The 24582-nt window shown below is 38.6% G+C and overlaps 1 protein-coding gene across 4 annotated transcripts in view; it reads right to left on the bottom strand.

The window, feature by feature from the left end:
* The window catches only part of pvrl2l (PVR cell adhesion molecule related 2 like), a 141461-nt gene that overhangs the window by 41272 nt on the left and 75607 nt on the right, over positions 1–24582 (bottom strand). The window contains exon 7 of one of the 4 annotated variants that reach the window (XM_079591570.1): positions 17737–22242. The exons of the other annotated variants lie outside the window; for them this stretch is intronic. Within the exon in view, the coding sequence (XP_079447696.1) occupies positions 21695–22242 (548 nt within the window). The 3' untranslated portion in view covers positions 17737–21694. Of the gene's footprint in view, positions 1–17736; positions 22243–24582 lie in introns of those variants that run through there. 4 annotated transcript variants of the gene reach the window in all.

Genomic DNA, 24582 nt, shown 5'->3' with positions numbered 1-24582 from the left:
TATTCATAAAACAGGAGCAAACAGTGAAACAATTCATATAAAGAGCAAATAATATGATGCATATGAGGCGTTTCTGGATTGTTCAAATATCAAAAAAATTAAATGATGAATTAAATATGAATATAAAAAAATAATACTAATACATAATTAAATAAATTAAACAATCTATTATTATTAATTATAATGAAGACAACAATAAAAATTGTTAACTGATGGTGTCATTTGTTTGCATGCAGTGTTGCTTTAGAATTTAACTCTTTAAAGGAATTATGCAAATCAGAAGATAAAGTTAGTGTCGGACAACATTCGCATGGTGCAATTCCTAATCTTGTAGGCTGGTCTAAAATCTCCAGCAGTTACAGCGCCATGTTGCAAACGTGGTGCGACTGTTTGTGAAATCGCCCCGTGTGTACGGAAGATGCATAGAGATCATCATGTGTATTCATAGATCTTAAAGTTTTGATCTTAAGTCACAATTTAAGTTTTTTGGCTTTTAGTATGAATATGTCAGCCTTTATGTTATCTATAAGCTATAGAGTGCCCTAAAACAATTACAAAATATGCATTTAGAAGATATACTGTAAGCATTCAAAACTTCACTTCCCCCCATATGGATCAATGATTTTGATGACATCACGCTGCACTTCAGCTTCTCATCAGATTTTCTGTCCAATCAAATGCTCTCTAGAATCTGAAGCGTCCCGCCCCCTACACTATAAATAGATGCTGAAGCTGCGGCTAAAAGCTTTTTTTTTTTGTTCACACATTTACTATTTTTTACATGGTGCATGGCACATAGTGCACTACCAGAACATTTGAATTCTGCACAGAATGCTATATTTTAAAGCGATATGGAGGAGATTAGGAGGAGAAACGGTTAGAGATTAGGAGGACACTGCAGTTTTACCGAGCTCAAGGGCTCCGGCCAAGCTGTGATATAAACAAAACACTATTGGCTATTTAAAAAGGGGGAGGAGCTGATAGATATGCCCCGCCCACTTTTCTTGTTTTAGTGTAATGCTGCGCGTTTCAAGGCACTAAACATTAGTCTATATGAATTAATAAACAGTAAAAACAGCCCTTTTAAAACAGTAATGTAATAGTAAATACAAATATTAATATGAAAGGGCCTTGAAAGGGGGGGGGGGGGGGGTGAGCACAGGGTAATACAACTAAGCCATCAGCAACATTTAATCGTGTTTCTGTTGAGTGCTGATGACAAACTGAGGAAAGCCTGCAGAGGAGAAAAGAAGATTAATAAAACAACTGAAAGAATGAGAACTGAAATTGTGCTTCCTGCCAGCTCGTAGGATGAAGTGAAAGGTTATTAATATTAAAATGTTAAAGTTGCAAATAATACTGGAGATCTGAGCGAGCCAGGTATCGTCTCCAACTTCCAGCGGCCGGAGAATATCGACTTAAATGTAAATAGACCCACCAGACGTGCGTTCTCCCGCAGGAAACCTGCTAGTTGTGTAGAACGAAGCCCGTTTGTATTGTTATTTGCCAGATTATTAATATTTAACCGAGACGGAAGTCGATAAAAGCCAATATTAATTATGGAGGCTGCCTGATCCAAATCAAATTACTAAATTCGGTCGTCTCTACTTGGCATTGTTCGCGTGAGCTCAGAAAATCTCGTTTGTTTCTCTGCACTTATTCAACCACTCCATCCAATTTCTGCTTCCCATTGTTAAAGTGATGAGATAAGGAGAAAAAAAGAGAGCGAAAAATGAGGTGAATCATTTCAGCGTTCTGGGTGCATTAAAGATGCATCGCATGTGTCAGGGTGAGCGCTGCATGTTGGGAATTGTGCGGGAGGGGAAAGTAATGGATTAAACATTGAGTGATCCACACAGCGCCTGTAGGTATGCACAAAGACACACACACACAAAAACACAGCATCAAAATCATTCCCGTCTCACAAAGCTATTCTTAGTAGCGAGACTAACCTTCCTTTCCCAGTCCAACCAGAGGGTATGTTAAATCACACTTTTAAGTGTTCGATTTGCCAATCAAACCCACTTTAGTCAGTGACAGTTATTAACAGCAGATGATATGAGAGTTTGGCCGTGTCATTGTGATCAGAGCAAAATTTCGGGCTTTTTGAACATCACAGCGGCTGACTGCGTTAACACGTACAAGCGCTCAAGCGACAGCTTTTCAAGTTCCTCTGAGTGACACACACCGTCAGTGGCAGTTACAGGTCCAGCTGGACTTCGCAGTAAAGGTGCGTGCCAAAAAACAGTCTGTTAACATGGCAATTAGTTTGTAATTAGCAGAAATGATTATCAAGACAAAATTCAAAACAGCGCCCCAAATGCACCCACACTTGGCCGCCCACTCCTCCCGAACACGTGGACACGCGCTGGAAGTATTTCAGACAGAACTGATACAGATATATTAGGAGTTTCATTAAGAATGAATTGCGCATGCTGCTGGTAGCGTTGTTTGTTTTGCATGTTTTAACGCCCAATTCACTAAAGGAATTATGTAAATCGAGCACCAGTGCAAACACACCCACAAAATGAGTGCTCAATGCGAGTCGCATGCCAAAATTCCCCGTCTTCAAGGCCAGTTCTGAGGTAATGGAAGATGGCAAACTACCATGATCTGGCATACTTTACTAGGACTGTACGTCATCAGTCCATAACGGATAACGGATAACGGATAACGGATAACGGATAACGGATGGATGGATGGATGGATGGATGGATGGATGGATGGATGGATGGATGGATGGATGGATGGATGGATGGATGGATGGATGGATGGATGGATGGATGGATGGATGGATGGATGGATGGATGGATAGATAGATAGCATTTATAGAGTTAACCCCGGATTTATAGAGTTAAAGAGTTAACCCTGGATTTATCGAGTTAAAAAGGCACAAATGCAGTCTGCACACATCTGGATTCAGGACTATGCCGGCTAGAATGCTTCTTCTTTTTTTAATCTTCATTTGATGAATAACTGCTGCTGTAATCAATAGAAAATATGTACAAAGATCGTAAATGAAATTCAGTCGACTGCCTGCTTTCCTCAGGCAGTAATAGCGCAAAGTTAATAGGCAAATAGTTTTGTGAATAAAGCACATTCTATTAAAAACCCTAATTTGCATAGAAGGGAGGCGTGATTGTGTTGAAAAGAATGACAATGAGTTGATTTAAATACAGTGCCACAATATTTCAGCACTTTCTTAGAGTCAGGTTCAAATGTAAATCGCAGGCCCTGGCAACGGCCTTGCTACCTTGTGAGGTTTTTGTGCTGAGATACACAGCAACTGCTCAGCGGATTCAGAACAGACTGTTTTCGACACTGGAAGAAACTGGGACACATTGGCCACAAATTCTGATAGAGTCTTCAGTCTGTTCTCAGAAAAAGTGTCCAGCTCAGGTGTTGTGCTCTCAGAGAGTGACAGACAGAGGAAAAGCCTGACAAAGGGAAGGAGGGGAAAAGAGGGAGGGAGAGGCAAAGACTCGGCCGTATCTCTCTCTATCTCTCTCTCTACCGAGAGAGGCAGTGTTCCTGTCGGACTCTACAGTCATGCACTAATGGATATCTGCAGATAAACACACACACACTCGTGTACAGGCATTCTCAGAAACACACACTAACCGAATCAGTGTGGCAGACATGTCATCCATAACAAAACACAAAGACAGATACCCGTACACATGGAGGCAGATAGCAGTCTCTCTCACAGGTAGCTCTAGCCGAAGGTGCTGAATCCAAATTTACACCAATGCTACGGTTCAATACTTCATATAACACAAACAATTCTCACAAAACAAGCTCACACACATCCTCCATTTCACCAGTGGGCATTACTAGCATTTTCTACAGATTGGAAAACGTGTTTTAGTGTTGTTACTTCAGTGAAATTAAATGTATATGCTGCGAGCGCACACACACAATAACAGAGAGTAAACAGTGATTAAAAATATGCAATTAATTTTTTTTATCTAATTAATTACGCAATGTGGCTATTAATGCAATTAATCGCAAATTATTCGCACATTAAATTTGGCTGATAAATGACCCCCAAAAATGTAAAGTCATTATTGTGTTAAATGAGAAAAGCATCAAATATACATATACTTTTAATGGGGTTTTTATTAATAAGGAAATATGATGAATTAATGCAATCTAACACTGCTCGTGTTCAAACAGCTGATTTATTCAGGAATTAAGTAAATGGCTCTCTTTATGAATGGGCCATTGAATTATTGGTTCACCCGATTGATTGGCTGAAAACGCTGATTCGTTCAGAAACGCAACAGTTGCTCAGAGACATACAACAGCTCTGCTCCGGCTGTACTGGTCATATTTTCGTTAGCAAAATTTTAGCAAAAACAGACAACATTGTGTCTAAAATATAACACAATATCAACTTATTGATATTGTCTAAAATCAATATCACATTTGCACTTGTGCTGTTCGGGACAAAAACATCAGTCGTGTGAGATTGCGCACATTACTCGCGATATTGCGCTCGTTACTCGTGTGTTATTGCGCTCGTTACTCATGTGTGATATTGCGCACATTACTCGCGATATTGCGCTCGTTACTCGTGTGTTATTGCGCTCGTTACTCGTGTGTGATATTGCGCACATTACTCGCGATATTGCGCTCGTTACTCACGTGATATTCCGCTCGTTACTCGTGTGATATTGTGCCCGTTACTCGTGTGTGATATTGCGCACATTACTCGCGATATTGCGCTCGTTACTCGTGTGTGATATTGCGCACATTACTCGCGATATTGCGCTCGTTACTCACGTGATATTCCGCTCGTTACTCATGTGATATTGTGCTCGTTACTCGTGTGTGATATTGCGCACATTACTCGCGATATTGCGCTCGTTACTCACGTGATATTCCGCTCGTTACTCACGTGATATTGTGCTCGTTACTCGTGTGTGATATTGCGCACATTACTCGCGATATTGCGCTCGTTACTTGCGTGTGATATTGCGCACATTACTCGCCATATTGCGCTCGTTACTCGTTTGATATTGCTTACAGAACTTGCAAGTGCCTTGGTGGAAGAGTAAAGTAACATCTCAAACAAGAACTGGCGAATCTGCTGCAGTCCATCCATGAGGATGAGATGCACTGTAGAACTTATAGCAGCTGGTGATATTACTTTTAATATTGACCCCCACTTTGTTCAGGGACTCATTATTCCCTTTCTGTTCGTCAAACGTCTGTGAAATGTGTGTCTCAGATGCTGAATCTATTTATCTTCATATAAATATTTACACATGTTAAGAAAATTTGCTGGGAAAAAAGCAGTTGAAAGTGAAAGGACATTTCTTTTTTTGAACACACAATCAACCAGACAACAAATGCTCACTTCACACTAACAAGCGGCTCTGTCTGTCTCACACACATGCAAAACTGTATATGTGTATATGATAAAAGGCTCACACTGACCTTCTGTGGCTAAGAGAAATATTGTGTAAAGTGAGAAAAAAACAGCCAGTCAGAATGGATGCTGCGTCCCCATTTGCATACTCATCGTCCAAAATAGTATTCGAAAATAGAATGAGTGTGTCCAAATTTTCCGGTTAGAATCCGAAGTGCAGATCCGTGCACACTCCAATGGCTGATATTGCCCACAACCAATTGCGCGTTGGATGCGGATTTGATTAGAACTACAAACACAAATAACAAGTGTTCAAAACTACAAACATGGCGGGTAGATGACGGTTAAGTAGATAGGTTTAGATAACGGGAGTTTGGAGTGATTAATAATCAGTATCTAACCTGACGAAACTATATTTATTCAATGTTATCCACATTATATTTCATCTGCAAAAGCATTGTGAACTTTTGTAAAGATACGTTCTGTCTTTAACTTTTAAATGTCATCATTATGCAAATTGAAAACACATCAGGAGAGTTCTCTGCATGAACGACCACGAATGGCAGATCAACGTGGCACTACATTTCTTTCCGAAACGTTAGGAAATTAAATGAATTTGAATGTGGAGGATTTTAAATGTAACAAGATGATTGACAGGGCAGTATAAACTGTGACAGGATGCACGTAACTAAGGGACAAAGCTGATTGCAAAGACGCAATCATGACAAAGTAGTATGTCCCAAAAGCTTGCCTACTCTTCTGCCACACACTCTTTCTTCACACATACAGTACATACTTTTAGGGCATAGTATAAGTAGGCAAATTGGGAGCAGTTATGTGGAGCGTAAACTATTTTGGACAAATGAGATTTAACTGTGGGAGCAAGTGCAAACAAGTGTCAAAAAATGGAAGTGTTAATAAACTATTAGCGTTTTAAAGATCAATGTAAGGTGAGTATTGGATGATGGCTGATGTAATCTAATATCTTGACAGGCTTTAATATCTGAGAAGCTTTTTGCAACAGTTTCAAAAGTAGACCGAGGCCTACAGCATAAAACTCACATCCTACCATCCACCTCTCACCTTTCTTCACACTTTGTCTCTCTTAGCATGTCAACCTGTGAAGAAACTAAGCACAGGTGCAACAACACTATTTTAGGCAACGGGAGCTGCTGTAGCGCTTCACAGAGGAACAGACAGACATGATGATCCAACCTCCATGGTTTTGTCTACATGAAAGAGGGGGTAATTCCCACAGAGAGTGACTGTATGTGTGAATGAGAGGCTGTGAGTATGTGTCAGTGTGTTTCGCTGCGTTTTGGGGAGGCCCTTGCGGAGGAGGATGAGAACAAAGGATTGAAATGGAGAAATAAGAGTGTGGAGTGGAGTTTAACAGAGAGTTTGGCGAATCCTCCCGAGCTATTTATCGGTCCATCTGTATCGAGCTGCAGCGAGTAATAGAGAGACAAGAGCTATATTCAGACACAGGGGACGAAGAACACACTCACACAGACACGCTTATATATAGTTACGCCACGTTTAAAAACATCCAACACATCTGAAGTGAGAGAGTAAAAAAAAAAAGTAGTCAAGATGCTGAGATTGCAACATATTTTTAGTACAACGGCTCTAAATTAGCATGATCCATAATTTAAAAAAATTGAATGGAGATGGATGCAAGAACACTGTGAACCGCCCTTAATTACGGTCTTAAAAAAATGGTGTCCCATTTGTTTTAATTAGCAATATTAGACCAACTGGGATCTGGGAACAATTTTCCAAATATTTTTTTACAGTATAAATTAGGTCTTTATAAATGATAATACATAGCTGCCTTGTAAATATAAGGATGGGGTCCCTTGCACATGGATGATCATATTTTGTGGCATCTAAGGCTACGTTTATACGTGGACGGCTATTTTCATAAACGGAAATTTCACCCCTCTCCGTTTTCAAAAATAACATCGTGCACACCTTTCAGAAAAGTGAAAAGTGTTTACACAAACCCGTGTTTATGCCATCAAGAGCATGCCAAACCTGTAGGTGGCAGTGTAACGAGAAGCTCAAGCCCACGTTAGCCAATCAGAATCCCGAAAATAGTCACATACTGTGACGTCGCTGCCTAAAACTCAGTTTTTCTCAGTTTACATGCAAACAAAGTTTTCCAAAATCTCCACTCTGGTCGGAGTTCTTAGAAAGAATTGTTTTCAGAGGCAAATTCTCCGTTTGCGTGTAAACGAAGGGCACAAACGAAGGGAAATGTCTCCATTTTTTCAAAATAACCATGTAAACGGGGCCTAAAAGTTTGAAAACCCCTACTTACGAGTACCTATAAACCGACACAGTGATCTGAAGAACCTATAAGCAAAATGAACATGTAGAACAAAAAATAAATAAAAAGCAATTCAAAATGTTATATGCCCGTATACTGCAACATAAATAAGGCAAACACCAAATTCTTCAACCAATAAATCAATTTATTTATAAGACAAGAAAACAATTAAACAATCAAAAGACAACCGACGTCTAGGAAGAAATAAACGTTATGTGTGGTTAATTAATGTGCACATGCTCTAGTACTAAAAATAAGTAGGGAAAATAAATATATAATTTTTTTCCCTAATGAGAGAAGGGAGGGAGACCTCACTCTAAGGTGCATGTGTCTTTATACTGACGCAAGATCGGAGGGTTGAGTACTAATTGAATGCACCTGTTGCCAAGAAGCTAGCTTTTGCACTGTTAAGCAGAGCCAACAGGGGGAAAACAAGCAGGCATTACACCTCCCCCACAAATGTGTTCCTCTAAGGATTGCAAAAATAAAAATTAAAACCAAGACTCCAACATTTATTCCTCACATCAACGGGTTGCCGCTTACTGGGATCTAGGAAAACAGGATAGAACAAGAAGAAAAGGAAAAAGGGGAGACAACACTGAATATACAACCTCATACTTGAGATAGGGCATCAGTAATAACATTGTCATTGCCCCCGATATGTTTAATGTCAAGGTAAAATGGTAGTAAAACAAGACACCACCTCATTATCCTCTTTACAATTTGGGGATTATGGTCCATATACACAACAATTGGAATGGCAGATCATCACAGATAAACTTGTGTGATAAAAGTGTTGGATAGGCAAGAAAAGGGCAAGTGCCACCTCCTCCACAACAGAGTAAACTCACTGATGGACATAGTTTTTTTTTTTTTCTATAACAAATTGGATGTTCTACCCCATGTTTAAGGAAAAGAACAGCACCAGCTCCAGTTTCGCTGGCATCTACAGCTAAACAAAATGGTTGAGAAAAGTCTAGTAGTGCAACAAGCCAACGGGGCTTTGGCTCCATCAAATGCCTGTTGAGTAACAGTGGTCCACTCAAAAGGTACTTGAGTACTTATAAGATCGGTCAAGGGTGCAACATAGATGCTAAATTTGGGTAAAACCCATGATAATAACCAGCCTTTCCCAGAAACCAATGCAATTCTGTGATTTGTAGGCACTGGTAAGACACAAATAGACTCAATCTCAGCTTCAACTGGACGAGCCTGTCCATTTCCCACTTTTTTGCCTAAATAGGTGACTATAGCTTTTCCATATTTGCCTTTTGACAGATTAAAAGGGGTCGTGAACTGGCTTTTAAAAAAATGTTATATTGTTGTCCGAGGTCAATTTATGACGTTCGCTTGGTTTTTACATTCAAAAACATCAAAATGAATAAGTAATAGGCTATTTTCTACCCATGTTTTGAGCCTAGCTCCTGAAACGCTCGGTTTTTATTGGCATGCCGCATTGAAGACTTGAAAGTAAACGCCCACTGCTATGATTGGATAACAGTTTTGCATATTATAATGAGTTTCATGTAATGCGCAAATTGGTGGGCGGGGCTAAACAGGCAGTGTTGAAGTAGGCGTCGATCTTCTTCTGCGGAGGCGGTGTTTGATGCCCTTTGACGTCATAGATCCCCACTTTGAAAAAACTGTTGTTCGATCTGCCTGGTGTCAATAAAAGCTTTTATTGGACTAACAAGGAAGTTTTCAGGATATTCTTATAGTATGATGACCTCTTATATGTCAAAAGCTCAAGTAAAATTTGATTTCTCAGTTCACCACCCCTTTAAAGTTAAAGAGGTCCCTGTCAGGCAAGCAAATAACTGCCTTATTTGGATTAGGTGATCTGCCCAAGATGAACAATACAAAACCACACCATCCAAATAAGCCTCACAGCCAGATAATCCAGACAACACCTTATTTATGAGGTGCCAGAGGGTGGTTTCGAACTCTGCTATATCGGAGGGTTAAGTATAACTGAATGCACCTGTTGCTCAGCTAGCATCTACACTGTTTAGCAGAGACCGCAGGGGAAAACAGGAAGAACCCTATAGAACAAAGTTCCTCATAAGAGGATGGGTTTCCGCTGATCCTAACATACTACTAAGTTTATTGTATTTAACACACCAATGTCCAGCAGAAAGAGGTCAGTGCGCATTGACGGCAGACAAACAGACTCACTGAAATATAAGATTCAAGTCACAACCAATCCCATCCCTCCATTAGCCGACACAGACGAACCATTAGAAAACATCAATACCACGGCAGCCAGAGAGCCCATGCGCGCCCCGACCTCTTGGTGAGGTCAGACCATCAACCCAAGGGCGAGGGATTTGAGTTCCAGCGCTGGCGGGCAGGGAGAGTCAGCCAACCGCAAGGGGGGGATGATTTGGTTACGGTCCTGATCTGTCCAGCACAGTCGTGCCCCTGAGCAGGACACTTAACTACGACTGCTCTGGTGGCTTTCGTCTGGCACTAAAACCAACTCGTAGCCTAAACTGGCTTATGATAACCTGCCTGGGAAGACCTTCAGGACATTCAGAAAAAACACTTTCATTTAGCAGCTCTTCCATTTGAAACTAAAAGCCAACATAGTAATGATGATCCTGCATTCACAGTTCAAAATGTCTCCAAGATGAAAGCATTTGCTAAAACAAGCATTTGCTAAAACTGTGCATGTTTGATATATTTTTTTTAATATACCAAAACTTAAAACCTCCAATGGTAATGCATTAGCGTTACAATACGGTTCAAATCTTTAACATGGTTAAGGCATTAGTTATCATTGTTAATCTAGTTTCATGGTCATTTTTACATTTTCTCATTTTTAAATTTGACTAATTTTACATTACATTTCAAGACGGTATCTACTTTAGACTTAGACTTTTTAAAATAAATTAATACTTTAATTCAGAAAAATTGTCAAATGATTTCTATTTCAAATAAATGTTGTTATTTTGAGCGTTCTATTTCGTCAAAGAATCCTGAAAGAAATTATAATAATTTTTATTTTTTATTTTTTATCAGCATATAAGAATGACACAGACACTGAAGACTGGAGTAATGATGCTGAAAATTCAGCTTTGCATAACAGAAATAAATGACATTTTAAAATATATTAAAATACAAAAGTGTTACTTTAAATTCTAATAATATTCACAATATTAATGTTTTTACTCTATTTTTGTTTAAACAAATGCTGCCTTCTTTCAAAAACATTAAAATAATCTTACCAACCCCAAACTTTCAAATATGAAATGAATATGAACCCAAATAAATGTGTTAAAATAATAATGTTGTTATTGTTAATTCATCGCATCAACTATTGATGAACTTTAACATCTGTTCGAATCTAGTACTTTTAGCCTCGTGCCTCTTTTAATTTGTGAAGGGAGTCAAAAAAGGACAGGAAATGATGCAGAGAAGAGGCAAGATCAGGATATGCCACAAGTGCTCTACACACCACAGCGAGGTATGTGTGCTAAACGCTAGGCCGTGGCTTTTACAACACATTGATTATTGATGGTAATGGACGATAACACTCAAGTCTTACCACAAGTCCATCTAAACTCCAGATGGCAGCAGTCAGTCCAACGTTCCCAACGCAACTTGATCTGTCACGGCATTACATTACATGAATAAATAAAAGGATGCTCTCTGCAGAGCCAATGGGTGGAGCTTGACATCCAGCTCCCCCTCTTTAGACATAATGGGGTGGAGCTTGACATCCAGCTCCCCCTCTTTAGACATAATGGGGTGGGGCTTGACATCCAGCTCCCCCTCTTTAGACATAATGGGTGGGGCTTGAAGATCCAGCCACACCCTAAACCTAATTAGGTCAAGCTCAACCCGTTAGATCCATGGAGGGGGAGTTGGACGTCATTTGGCTCTGCAGTGAGCACAACTTGATAAAAGTTACACTAAACAGGTTTGCAAGCCAACTTTAGAAACAAATATTTAGCCCATTTTATCTTTAACACAGAGAGCAGATAGTCATGCGAAAAGGCTGCGTTTAAAGTAAGTCCCCCACTGGCATGTTTCAGTGGCTCATTAGTTCAGCATGAAGCGTTTGGTTGGTAATGTCTTAATTTCTGAAGACCCCACGAGGGGGTTGGAGGCAAGAGGACTAATAAAATCTCACATCCAGTGGGGGTGGTAACCATAATGAGCCCGAGCACAAAAGGGTGAATTTACCAAGACTGTGAAACGAATAAAACTTAAAGAACAGGAATCAAATAATTCAAATGAATATGACACGGTAAAATGAAAAAGATAATATCGGAGAAAATGTGAATTATTTCACGCCCAGGGAACAGATGGCTGAGGTAATAGGTATTGGTTAAAAAGAGCTTTCATTCCTCTCGAGGCTCAAAGGGAAATTTGTGAAACTGCAGAGCCTGTATAAAAGAACAACCCTCTTCTTATTAGATGTAAAAAGATCTTGATGCAAGCTACAATAAAAAGGGACACTAAGAAAGTCTGAAAGGAAGGGGGGAAAACAGTGAGATGGAAAAAAAAAAAATTTCTGATCTAACTTTGTCTTCCCTGTTCTTTAGGGAACAAAATGTAGTTCTAGAGAATAGTTGAGCATTTTTATTCGTCCACGGCATGAAGCCATGTCAGACAAACAGAAAGCTCTGAGCAAATGGCTGCACAGGATAATTGAGGCCTATCAGTCCTCAGTGTGCCATTAAAAAATAACATTCTCACTGAGAAAAGCAGCGGGAAAAATGAATGTTAAAAGAGAAGCGCAGCGAGAAACAGGGCATGCCGACATTCCTCGAGAAATAGGTTTCTGAACAGGACTAATTATTTAGCAAACAAGCTTTTTTTTTTTTCCTTGTTCGCTGTGAAAAAGTTAAACAGCCGAAACGTCCCAAACAGCTTTTTTAAACAACTTATCAGCTCTGGTATGTGTCACACATTCAGCTTTGTTTACATATTCATATCTACAGACTCAGAGTCAAAGGTATATTTAATTGATGTGAAAAAAAAGAAAAAAAATTCTGAAATTTTCTTTGGACGTGACTTAAACTTTAAACAGGACGACACATCAAACAGACTGTACTTCCTTCAAAGCCTTTTTGAGTTTGTGTTAAATAAAATATGGTGTCTTCCCCTTAGATATACTGTATAGTGCGCGCAGTTCACAAGACTGAAACCACATACAGTAGAAAATCTGAAATGTTTTTTTTTTTTTTTTCATTTTACCTTTTTAAAAACCTAAAAATCAATATGGCATAAAATGCATAAGACATGTTAAAGAGCCTGCACTATTTATGATCACTAATCAAATATATGTAAAATCAAGTGTGGTAATTAAAGCAAATAAGAACATAATTCAACATTCTCACATTCATGTTAAACTTTTCAGTTGTTATGCTGGTAAAATAATTTTTCATAAAAAATACAGTAGGTACATTTTCAGTATTGATATATTAGCTATGTATTTTTATATTTTCAAGAAATATTAATAGTTTTCATTCGATCTGAAATTTTCTTTACAAAGAGAAAATGTATCTATTCTAAAACAGTTTTCAAAACGAATATAATATTTTTACATTTATCTTAATTGTTTCAACTTTTCAATGTTGTTATGCTGGTAATATCATTTTTTATATACATTTTCTTAATTTATATTTTAATTTAACATGAAATTTTCTCTGCAATCTTTTTTCTTTACAATTTTTTTTAGCAAGGTCTATATAAATTTAAAACAGTTTTTTCAGACGAAATTCTTAAATTAATGTCAATTGTCTCAGCTTTTCACAGTAGTTATGTTCATCTTTCATAATTTTTTATACAGTAAAAATACAGTAGATAGAGTAGATACATTTTTAATACTGATATTTGTAACATTTTAAAAATGTTTTCTAGAATTAATTTTTATATTTTTAAATATATGTGAAATTTTCAATACTGAGACAACATTCTTACAATTCATGTTAATCGTTTCAACTTTTCACACTTATTTTAAATAATAAATAACTGAAAATATTGATATTTTTAGCTGTGTATTTTACTATTTTCATATGAAATATTGATATTTTCAAATAAATGTGACATTTTATTTACAATTTTCTTTCCAAAATTAAAAAAAAAATTGCTTTATAATTCTAAAACGGTTTAGCAGAAAAAACAAAGCATTCTTTCAAGACTAAAGGCCTGTTCACACCAAGGACGATAACTATAACGATAACGATAAAGATATATTTCTAATATATTTATCTTTTATATATATTTATTTATATATTTATATTTATAGATATATTTTTCTCAATATTATTAAAGAATCCACACCACAGCTATAACGATAATGTCACTGAGAAAAAATATTGTTGGAATCACTGTCAGAATGATTTTATCCAGCTGAGGAAGGATAAAAACATTGACAGCCAATCAGAATCCATCATGCAGCACGTGCTTAGAATAAACAGCACAATATCGCCCGCTGGTGTGGACGCTAATATAGTTATCTTTTTAGTTATTTTTCTTGCAATTTTGACTACCCTATGTTAGCCAGATAGATAATCTTGGTGATAAATCAGCAGAATATGCGACAACAGAATAGAATACATCACAGAAACCTTTACGTTTACAAGGCACAAAAATGGATGTAGAAGATCAATGAATATAAAAGTTTGTCTGGCATGGCAGCACTGGCCTGAAGGGATGAGTGACAGTCCTGTCAACTGTCTGGAAAACGCTCTCACACTGGCTCCAGGCCATTCCTATTGTTGAGCGCTGATTGGTCTCAGATTCTTGGACCCTGCTGTATATATAAATGTCAAATCAAATGAATGGCAAAAAGCCAATTTACCTGAATTCACCCTGTCATGCGTCTGTGCACTACGGATAAAAGCACAGATGGGCGAATGTGGCATTCCTTCAGGAATTCCAATTCCAGTTGTGTAATGTTATTAAATAATGACAATCATCTCAGCACGAGAACATTTTTCGAAAGATCATCATTTTTTCAAGACTATGGCAACCGCTGATGTACTGTACCTCTCCCCAGGTCCTAATCAAACAGTAATGCAGAGCTATTTTAAGGTGTAGTCAGTGTTCTTCATAAACTGAGCGACGCGTCTGGCACAAAAGCCGAGTGGACCCTGTGCGGAGTGTGTCCTTGTGCGGGGAAGGAGCGAGAGAGACTGGAGCTTGTGACAGAGCGTTGTCAAGACGACAGATGCGGGAGCCTGAAGTGGGCCCTCAAGGCTGAGGGGAGGCTCGCTGGGAACCAGGACACAATGGGCGGCAGGTTTGTCAAAAGCCATTAGCAAGTCTAGGATAACAGGACAGGGCTGAGACTCCTGGTGGAGGAGACCTCTGGAAACCCTCAGGCAGTTTGGTCAGGTATATCTTTTTGTTACATATACACTAACCGTTTTGGGTTAGAAAGAATTTTTTTTTGGGGGGTGGGGGAGAAACTAATACTACTGTTCAGCAATGATGTGTTGAATTGATCAAAATTGTCAATTTGATTTCATATAAAATCAAAGAATCCTGAAAAATGTGTCAGTTTCCACAAAAATATTAAGCAACAGCTTTTTGTTGTTGATAATGATAATAAGAAATGTTTCTTGAGCAGCAAATCAGCATATTAGAATGATTTCTGAAGGATCATGTGACATGAGGACTGGAGGAATGATGTTGAAAATTCAGCTTTGCATCACATAAGAAGAAAAAAAAACATTAGAAAACATATTAAAATTGCAATAGTTCATGATATCCCTATGTGTATATCTCAAGTAAATGCAGACTTGGTGAGCATTAGAGACTTCTTTCAAAAATTTGACTGACACCCAAAACATTTTAACAGTACTGTACTGTATATATAATATATATGCGTTTCATAAACATTTATTTAAAAAAGTTAATCTATTAATAATATTAAAAGTAATGAAATATATACATACATATACACACACACACACATACAATTATTTATTAATATATATTTATAAATGATAATAATATACACTTTATTTGACAATATACAATAGTTTAATATAAATATTAATATATTAAACTTTTGCGTGTATGTACATATTATATATAACATTTCTAATATATTGTAATATTTGTATTTAATCATATACTATATGTATTCAAATAATGTATAATATTATATATAATATATTATATGATAATACAATTAAGATTTTAATGTATATATTGATATATTATTAATACAAATTAATATAATAATAGCCTACTGTGTGTGTGTGTGTGCGCGCGTGTATAATTGTTATATTATATAACATTTTATGACAAAATATAGACATAGACATACATGCACTATATATATACATATATATGAAACCAATTTCTAACTGGTTCTGTGTATCTCAGTGACGTTTGACGACAGGATTCAGTTAATGTTGTTTGTGTAACTGCATGTTTCTGTCAATTTGACCTCTAATGGAGCACATCCCAGCGCTGATCCCACTGACAACATGTGACCCACTTTTTGGGACGTGTGCTCGAGGAGTTTAGCAGCTCGTCATGCTTATTCCTGCTGTACAAAAACCACACCAACGTTCTTCAAGGATTGCGTTTGGGTGGGCCAGAATGTCGTTTCTGTAGGGGACTGTGTAAGCTGTGCATCTTCATCACGAGAGCTCCTGAGTGGCAGCGAACACACTGCGTTTGATCGCAACACACAAGATGCAGAAAATATCAAGTCAACAAACAGATACGTCAGACAAAGCACTTAGAAATCCACCAGGTTTTAATTACAACCAGTATACAAAAATAATGTGACAGGACAAAACTGGGACTCGGAATATACACGGTTTTGTTTCCGCTCCAAATAAACACTCCACACAAGTTTAAGTGTTTCTGTTAGTGTTAATCAGTGGAACATCTTAGTGATGCCAGAGCACCCTTTTCCCCTAAAAGAGACTAAATATCTTACACAATGAAAACAACAAAAAAAGCAGCAAGCCAAACGCAAAACAACCGAATGGCGTGGAGGTAATGCAGGGCTGCATATCAATTAGTAATGTGTTTGCTAGTTCTCTAATTTATTTATAGTGTTCACAAGTAGCTGATGAGAGGGAACAGGCAATGAAAACACATGGAACCGCAATTTTGCCTAATGGCTCCGAGTTGCTTTGAGACTAGAGGCAGATGCAAACTGGAGACGCCATAACCCATTTCTGTTGTCAAAAATTAAGAGTAGTGGCTGCGGACAGGCTGCGTAATTGCATGCCAGAAACATTGGGTTTTAACCTGGCAGTGCTCTGCCCGCTGTGGCACCATTTTCAGAGAGGATTAGTGCCCCAGTGCTTCCCACTTCATCTGGAGGCTTTCAGGGTTATAAAACCCCATGACCAGTGAGGAACGGAGGAAACCAATATGAATCTTGATAATGTCTTTTACTAAACAGGATAATACTGGTGTATGTCAGCGTAATAGTTTCTCACGTTGCTCTTAACTGCGGAGAATAAATCCTGGATGGACACAGTGTGTGCGGGGTGATTTGAGGGCGAATCTCACAAAAAAAAAAAACATGCCTGGTTCATAATTCAGCCCAACATCAACAGGAAATAAAAAGTAAATAAGAAAAAAATTATGATTTTTAGCATTGTACCATTATTTTCATGAAAAATTATGCAAATACTGGATATATAAAAAAAATACATAACAAAAATAACTCAAATGTAAACTCTTTACACCATTAAAGCATTTACTTTTAAAGTTAATTTAGAGTTAATTTTGTAGTCATGTATTTTTATTTTTATTATTTTAAATATTAAAATATATATATATTCAGATTAATAAAATGTAATAAAATTAAGATCATTAGTCATAATAAAATAATGCACTTATTAAGTTTTAAGATTTCATATTTCAGCCCAATACAACAAGGAATAGAATATTTATAGGAGAATTATAATTTTTTTTAGCATTGTTTTGTTATTTTCATGAAAAGTATGCATCTTTGCCATGTATAAGATTTAAAGTGATTTTTTATTTTATATTTTAAATTAATATTTTAAAAATTTAAATATGGAATTTTTTTGGGGGGGGGGGGGGGGGTTGGGCGGGGGGCGGGGGATAATAATATTTTGCTATGAAAAAGACCATTATGATTTTTGGTGTTGTACCATTATTTTCATAAACATTAATATTTTCTATGCCAATCATTAAAATATTGAAAAATATATATTTATTGAAAATATAAAACTACAAAATTAACTCAACTAAAATGTAAACTATTTACCACATTTACGTTTTACTCCAGTTAATTTAGAAGTGATATATTTTTATTCTATATTTTGAATAAATACTTAAAACATTTAAACGATATTAAGATAAAATAAAATAAATCTAATAAAATGAATATTGTTAAAGTCATTAATTAATTATGCAATTTTCTAGGCCTGGATAGGCCTTATATTTTCTTCATGACCGTTGGAACAACTGTCTTTAAACAAAGTGTCATTTATTATTTCTTTCCTCTGAGTCACGGGTGTCATATGACCAGGACATGTGCGTAAGATTCACCCGCTACAGTCGAGTGAGTGTGTGTGTTTATCTAGTGTTGACCTCTTGTCACGCTAAGGGTGTGTGTCATGTTGTTGAGGGCTGAGACAGCAAAAAGTTGTCAGTGCAAAAAGTTTGTGTGCGAACGTCAATCTGTACTGTAGGCTACTTCAACACAGGCCGCGAGCCAGTAACTAACTAACTAGTGTGCGTCGGGGAGGCTACATCTGCTGAACTCGCGGTATTCCCGCCTGTCGAAATCACCGGACTCAAGGCAGCTGAGGTTATTCTCATCTACTCTGGGATATTAAACTACTTCTGCTTTTATATTTGGTGTTGGCCATAACTGACCACTACATCTGTTACTTACAGTACTGATAAATAACACTTTTCTCTCACTGGATTTCTTGATGATAAATACATACATATACAGTATATAGATATCTCACACACAGGACACGTCACGTCATAATACACACCATCAAAAAACCTCACAGGATAACACTGGTTTTCCATCCATAGTATATAACGAACTAAACAAACAAAAAGAAGAGAGTATAGATCGTTCTCACGAGTATTGACAAAGATTCGTTGTAGTACAGCAGTTACGTGATGTGATATGAAACTGGACAGTTGCCGTTTTTACACAAAAGAAACAGGAAGTCTGACGCCAGACAACAGCGTTCAGAGTGTTCTTCATACACATAGTGTCACAACCTGACAGCACAACACAACATTCAGAGTGAATGAATAACAAGTTTAAATCAGCTCGGGATGGCATCCACAGCTGATGAGTTAATAATGACTTGCACCATAATGTGGAGCAATTAAGGATCATCACGTGGGGGCAATTTGCCGTTGCTCAGGCAGTCTTGTTTTTCTTCTTTCCTTAATATTGTTGATTGATTGCAGTCTTTAAGTCTAGCATTCATTTACAATATACAGGGATTTCAACATCGCATGAATTGTGGCAAGCCTCCAACCTTAAAAACACATCCCAGAAGGCACTTACATCAACTTATCAAAACATACGGTTTTGTTTTAGTATATCGAGAACACGTGGATAGATGGTATCTTTCATCTCCAAATATGACCAGATAACCAAGTCCAGGTCATATTTCACTCCAAAATCAAACATCGACAAAATTCAGTACATAGTCTACTTTGCATTATGCCATTATATTCTTCACAATTAAACTGATGCTTCCATACATTTTCATTACCATAATATATCTCAATATCTTTTTGAACTATTATATGTGTGTTTATTTATGCATGTATGTGTGTGTGTTAATTTAGATTCTGCAGTAAAATATGACCCAGACATATTCTTGACAGATTTTGTGAGATTTACCCAATTATTTCTATAATTAATCGCTATGTAGCCTTGGGATTGTGCAAACGAGAACATGGCATCACATCGAACCCTTAATACTAATATTCTATAGTAACATTCAGAAAAGTTTAACCAAAGATTCTATTAAAACACGAATACTAAGAGTTGATAAAACTTGATTTGGCAACATTGCTCTTTTAGTATTGTCAAGTCTCGAATAGCATTTTTAAAGTCAAATGTTCACAACCGTCGTCGGTAAATCACAAGACATCACAGGCCTCTCTGAATGCATGAATCTGCCTGACATTGATTCCAATTTCATAACTAAACAGGTAAAGTTAATACATTTACTACTGCAAACAACACACTATTGACTGACGCATTAAGCTCCCCATTTTCCGTCGAAAAAATGTCAAGGCCTTAGCAGCTCTCAGAAAAGTAGCTTTCCCATCCTTATTTTTCAGTGCAGTGATGCAACTTGAAGAGCTTTAGGGAGGGAAAAAAATTAACAGCCTTGCAAATCTGCAGCGTGGGTGAACATTGTAGGCTAGAGTAACTACTGTCTTTATTGGGTCCAGATAGTATAATCTCCAAATTACTCGTGCTATATCTGCTTTGCTGTAACACAGTTCTTTCTGGGTTGCGTCGCATTGGTGAGTGTGTTGCTCCGTTGTCATTATCGCTCTAACCTCCCTCCACCGAAGGCTCGATGAGTGAAACCAAGGATGAATGAGTCACGGCTCAAGTAATTCAAAGCACTGCCAAAGCATCCATACAAGCTGCATGATATTATGCAAAACACGCATTCGCCGACACCCGGAGACAAATGAATCCACATCTGGACTCACACTGTTACGGTTACACACACATAGTTAACAAAATGTCTGAAATGTCTTTGTCATTTAAAAAAAAGTCGGCTTATGCGTGAGGCATCAAAACAAACCGTTGACCCGCTCTAGAGGGATGCGGTAAAGTGAGTGTCCTAATCTCGCTGCTGAACATACGGTGAGAGCGCCTTGTCCCTTGACCTTTTTTCACAGCTGGCAGCTTTTCAAGACCGTGGACTCCGCTGAACCTGGCAACATATGCCGCCTGGCTTAACGGTCCCTGCTGGGGTCCATCCGCGCTTCGCTGTCCAAATAATCCCACACTCAAAGGCACATCAGTTGCGTTTCTCTCAAGGCCCCGCCTTCCCCACAGATCTATGATGTGCATTAATCTACTTAATCTGTTGTAGTGAAGTTAAGACAAAAACAACAGTCCAAGCCTTTTTCCTCCTGGAAGGATTCGTGCTAATACGAGAGGCTGAAGTCCTGCTGAAGTGCCCCTGTCTGCAGTTTTTAGACGTAGCATTCTATGGTTTTGATATAACTGGATTAATCGAGGGGCGGGGGGTGGATGGGGAACATGCATCAGCCCAAAATGCACACGGCTAATGCACAACACTCTGAATTAAACATGGCCTGGAACAAACCGCAGAGTCCGAAGAGGAAAAAAACAAAACACCATTACGCCTCTGCCGAGAACTTGAGTGAATCAGAAAATTCCTTTAGCGGTACAAGACATCCGATTAATGAACAAGAACTAAAGAATTGTGGGGGAAAGTTAAAAGCGTTCACTGCTGGAGTTGATCGGCGGCACAGATGAATGACCCAGATGCTGGAGCGAACGTTGCGTTGTCTGCTTTCTGTTTAGCTAACAAAACATCCAGCTGTTTTTGAAGACGACATTCTCTGCGATTGATAAAAGAAGCCGTATACAACCTGGCGAGAGCGGCCTTAGCTTCTGGGTCACAGATGCTGAGCCACTCGTGTAATGTAGCATTGACAACCCTGTATGGGCAATCACAAGGCTTTCTATTCACTTCAAAGGGCCTACTTGAGTATTGTGCTCATGGGTGTGAATGAACCACAGAAGGATGGATTCTGACTAGAATGGGCGTTAACAACAGGTTACGGTTACATGACAATCAAATCACTTATGATATCTCTTTAAAAGTACGCATCGTGAGGCAAGCAAAATTAATGTGTTTTCTGCTTGATAATGAGTGTTTTCATCCACAGATGTGACATTAACCATTCTGCTTCCACTCCTCAGATGGCACGTTTCCGTCTTTGTTTTAAAAGGTCAAGTAAATATCAGTCAGGTGTATTATCTGCTTCTTCTAGACATAGATGGCAGTCCGGGAGATGATTGAGCCGTCTCGTTGAGACTCCATGTCGTCATCCAGGTAAGGAGCACACTCGTCCTCGTGCCGGTGGATTTGGTAGCTGGGCGGCAGTCCGGTGAAACGGTCGTACCTTTCGTCCTCTTCCTCTTCCTCCAAGCTGTCGTTCAGGGCGTCGAACTTCCTTCGCACCGCTTCATTCAGCTCGCCGCTCAGCAGTATGTCATGGGCGGTTGGCGGGCTGGTTGTCATGTGAGGGAACTCATTGCATTTCTCTGTCAGGGCTCCCGGCTCGCTTTCGCGGTACGTGTAGATCGGGCCATTGTTGTTGGCCCCTGTGCCGTTCTTGCTGGCCTTCTTCCCTCCAAAAAGACGGGTTTTGTTGCCATAAGCGCCCTGCTCGCCGTCGCCCGAATATCCATGCTGCTGGCGACGACTTCGCATCACTAACACGGTGACCAATGCGCCGACCAAAACGAGGGCCAAGAAGCTGCCCAGGATGGCTCCGGCCACCATGCCTGCACTGGAGGGGTCTTCAGTCGACTCTGCAGAGGAGGGGAGGGGCACAAAAGAGGAAGTTGCTGCTTGGTGGTGGGAGCTATTCTTCACCATACAAGATGGTGGTGTACGATTTGGTTCAGTTTAGCCTGTGAAATGGTTTTTGGCTGCCCCCAGTTCCCAGCTACAAGTCCTATGGTGTGAGCCAAGTTTGCCGGATCCGCTCTCGGTTCTCGATTCAAGAAAACAACACAAACGTCCGTTCCTTCTACGCTCAGGAGCTGACCAGGTGAAATTACACTACACATTTAGAGAGCAAGAAAGAGAAACACACAGATGGAGAAGGGGTGTAAAGATTATGTCACAGTATGGTCATGCAAAGAGGAAGAATCGTAAGTTATGCTGGGAACGCAGTCTTCCAGCTAACGTCAGCTAATTGGTCAGATTGTGCATTCCCACCAAATTCCCGGGAATGTGTCCAAGTCACAAACACTAAAGGAACACCTGCTTTAGGAAGGATTAGCCCCATTTCATGCTGCAACCCACAGGGCCTGCATGAGGCAGCGTGCACAGGAAGTGATGTCTATATTCATTATTTATATATATATATATATATATATATATATATATATATATATATAGGTGAAGTCAAGAGTAATTCTATTTACAGTCTGATTTAATCAAAAGTTTTCTGACTGAGCCTGTCTGTGCAACTTATAGAATAGTAATTTGCAAGGCCACTGCATTGATTTTGGTTACATTACTGCATTACACTGGTCAATATATTAAAAACGCTGGTCATACAGCTAACCTTATAAATATGCAAAGCAAGAGAATTAGGAAAAAGTGCATGAGTTTGAGGTTTTGTAAGAAGCTAAAATGGATTAAAAGTTCACTGATAAAAAAAATTAAAAATAAAAAGACAGCTAGATTTTTCCCTTTTCTGAGTTTTTCTTGTCAGTGTAAAGCTCTTTGCTACACTGCTAAAGTGTTGTAGGTGCCAAGGTATTGCTAAGTGATCTCTTAAATCGCTTTGAAATACAACAGGGCACTTTCTTCAAGATGCACAATTTGCGAAATCATGTCCATAGAGTATTTTAATAAATATTCAAAAAGACTCACAAACTCAAGAAATGCTATTTTGAATCATAATAGACAACATTATTTTACATATTATATTTATTGATCAAGTCATATGGTTGCAATGTATATGGTTGTTTAAATGATAATAATAATAATACAACACTAATTCGTCCAGGCAGAAAACAAAATACCACTACTGTGTATTGCTAGGAGAATTACAACAGTTAGGCTATTCTGCGGTGGATATGTTTCAAACTAGCGGAGCAAAGATATGATATGCAAGTTACTCAATATTAACTTACTGTTTATTGTATAAACGCAATTTGCCTGCCTGAAGTTTGTGCCGTTGGTCAGAATATAATTATGAGGGTCAGAGTAACAGTGACCCTAGCCTTAGCAAACAGCGCTACTGAAATAAACTGAAGCTTTCTAGGTTGTTTAATTCAAAGGCCAAATAACATGCAAACTCTTCTAAACTTATGCTTTTCTCTCGGTCAAACCAATCACCAATTCCACCTCCTGCAATTTCCCCTGTTACCATGACAATTGTGATTATGGATTCAGTCTACTAGAAACAAGTCAAGAGGCTTTTCCCAAAAAATCATGCAGTCTCTGCTCGTGTTCTCTTTCGCACTACGGTCTCTGGAACTACTGAGAAGCGTTTCGTGAAAGACCGAACAGTGAGCTACTGATGAAAAGAAAATGTGCGAAAATGTACACACGTACATTAAATTTCTTCCCACACAATTTGGAAACGACTTAATATCCATGCGATGTAACAAGCATACAGCCGCTCCCTCTCCCACACAACTTTTTTTTCCCTTTTCGTTCGCTCCTCCGCTGGTTTGTTTTATCCCGGGAGACAGAGAGCTGCTAAAAGAGCTCTTTCTTAGGATACCCTGTTCCATTACGCCGTGCCTCTCAGTCCACTGCTATTAAAGTCTCTTCAAGCTCCGCTGCTACTGAGAACGGGCTCGTATGTGGGACTAAGACACACATACACACAACTACACAACCGGCTAACATCCCCAATCTCTCTTAACCTCACTCTCCTGACACTATCTCTGCCAGATGCCACAGCTCAGGATCCATTATTCATCGGCCTGGGAGACAGTATCCGTGAATCCTACGGTCGACATCAGGCTCTAAGACTGAGACAAGAGACAAAGGTGGGTTGCAGAAAGATACGGCACCGCTTCACCATGATTCTGAGTACGACCGAACAACTGACTTGTTACATCTTGACTGCTCTTGTTCTAAGGTAAAGAAAGATATTTAAAATTTTAACAACCCTGCATCTTTAA

The sequence above is a fragment of the Phoxinus phoxinus genome, assembly GCF_949152265.1.
Source record: "Phoxinus phoxinus genome assembly, chromosome: 19".
Classification (NCBI taxonomy): Eukaryota; Metazoa; Chordata; class Actinopteri; order Cypriniformes; family Leuciscidae; genus Phoxinus; species Phoxinus phoxinus.
This window is presented reverse-complemented; position numbering and strand designations above follow the sequence as displayed.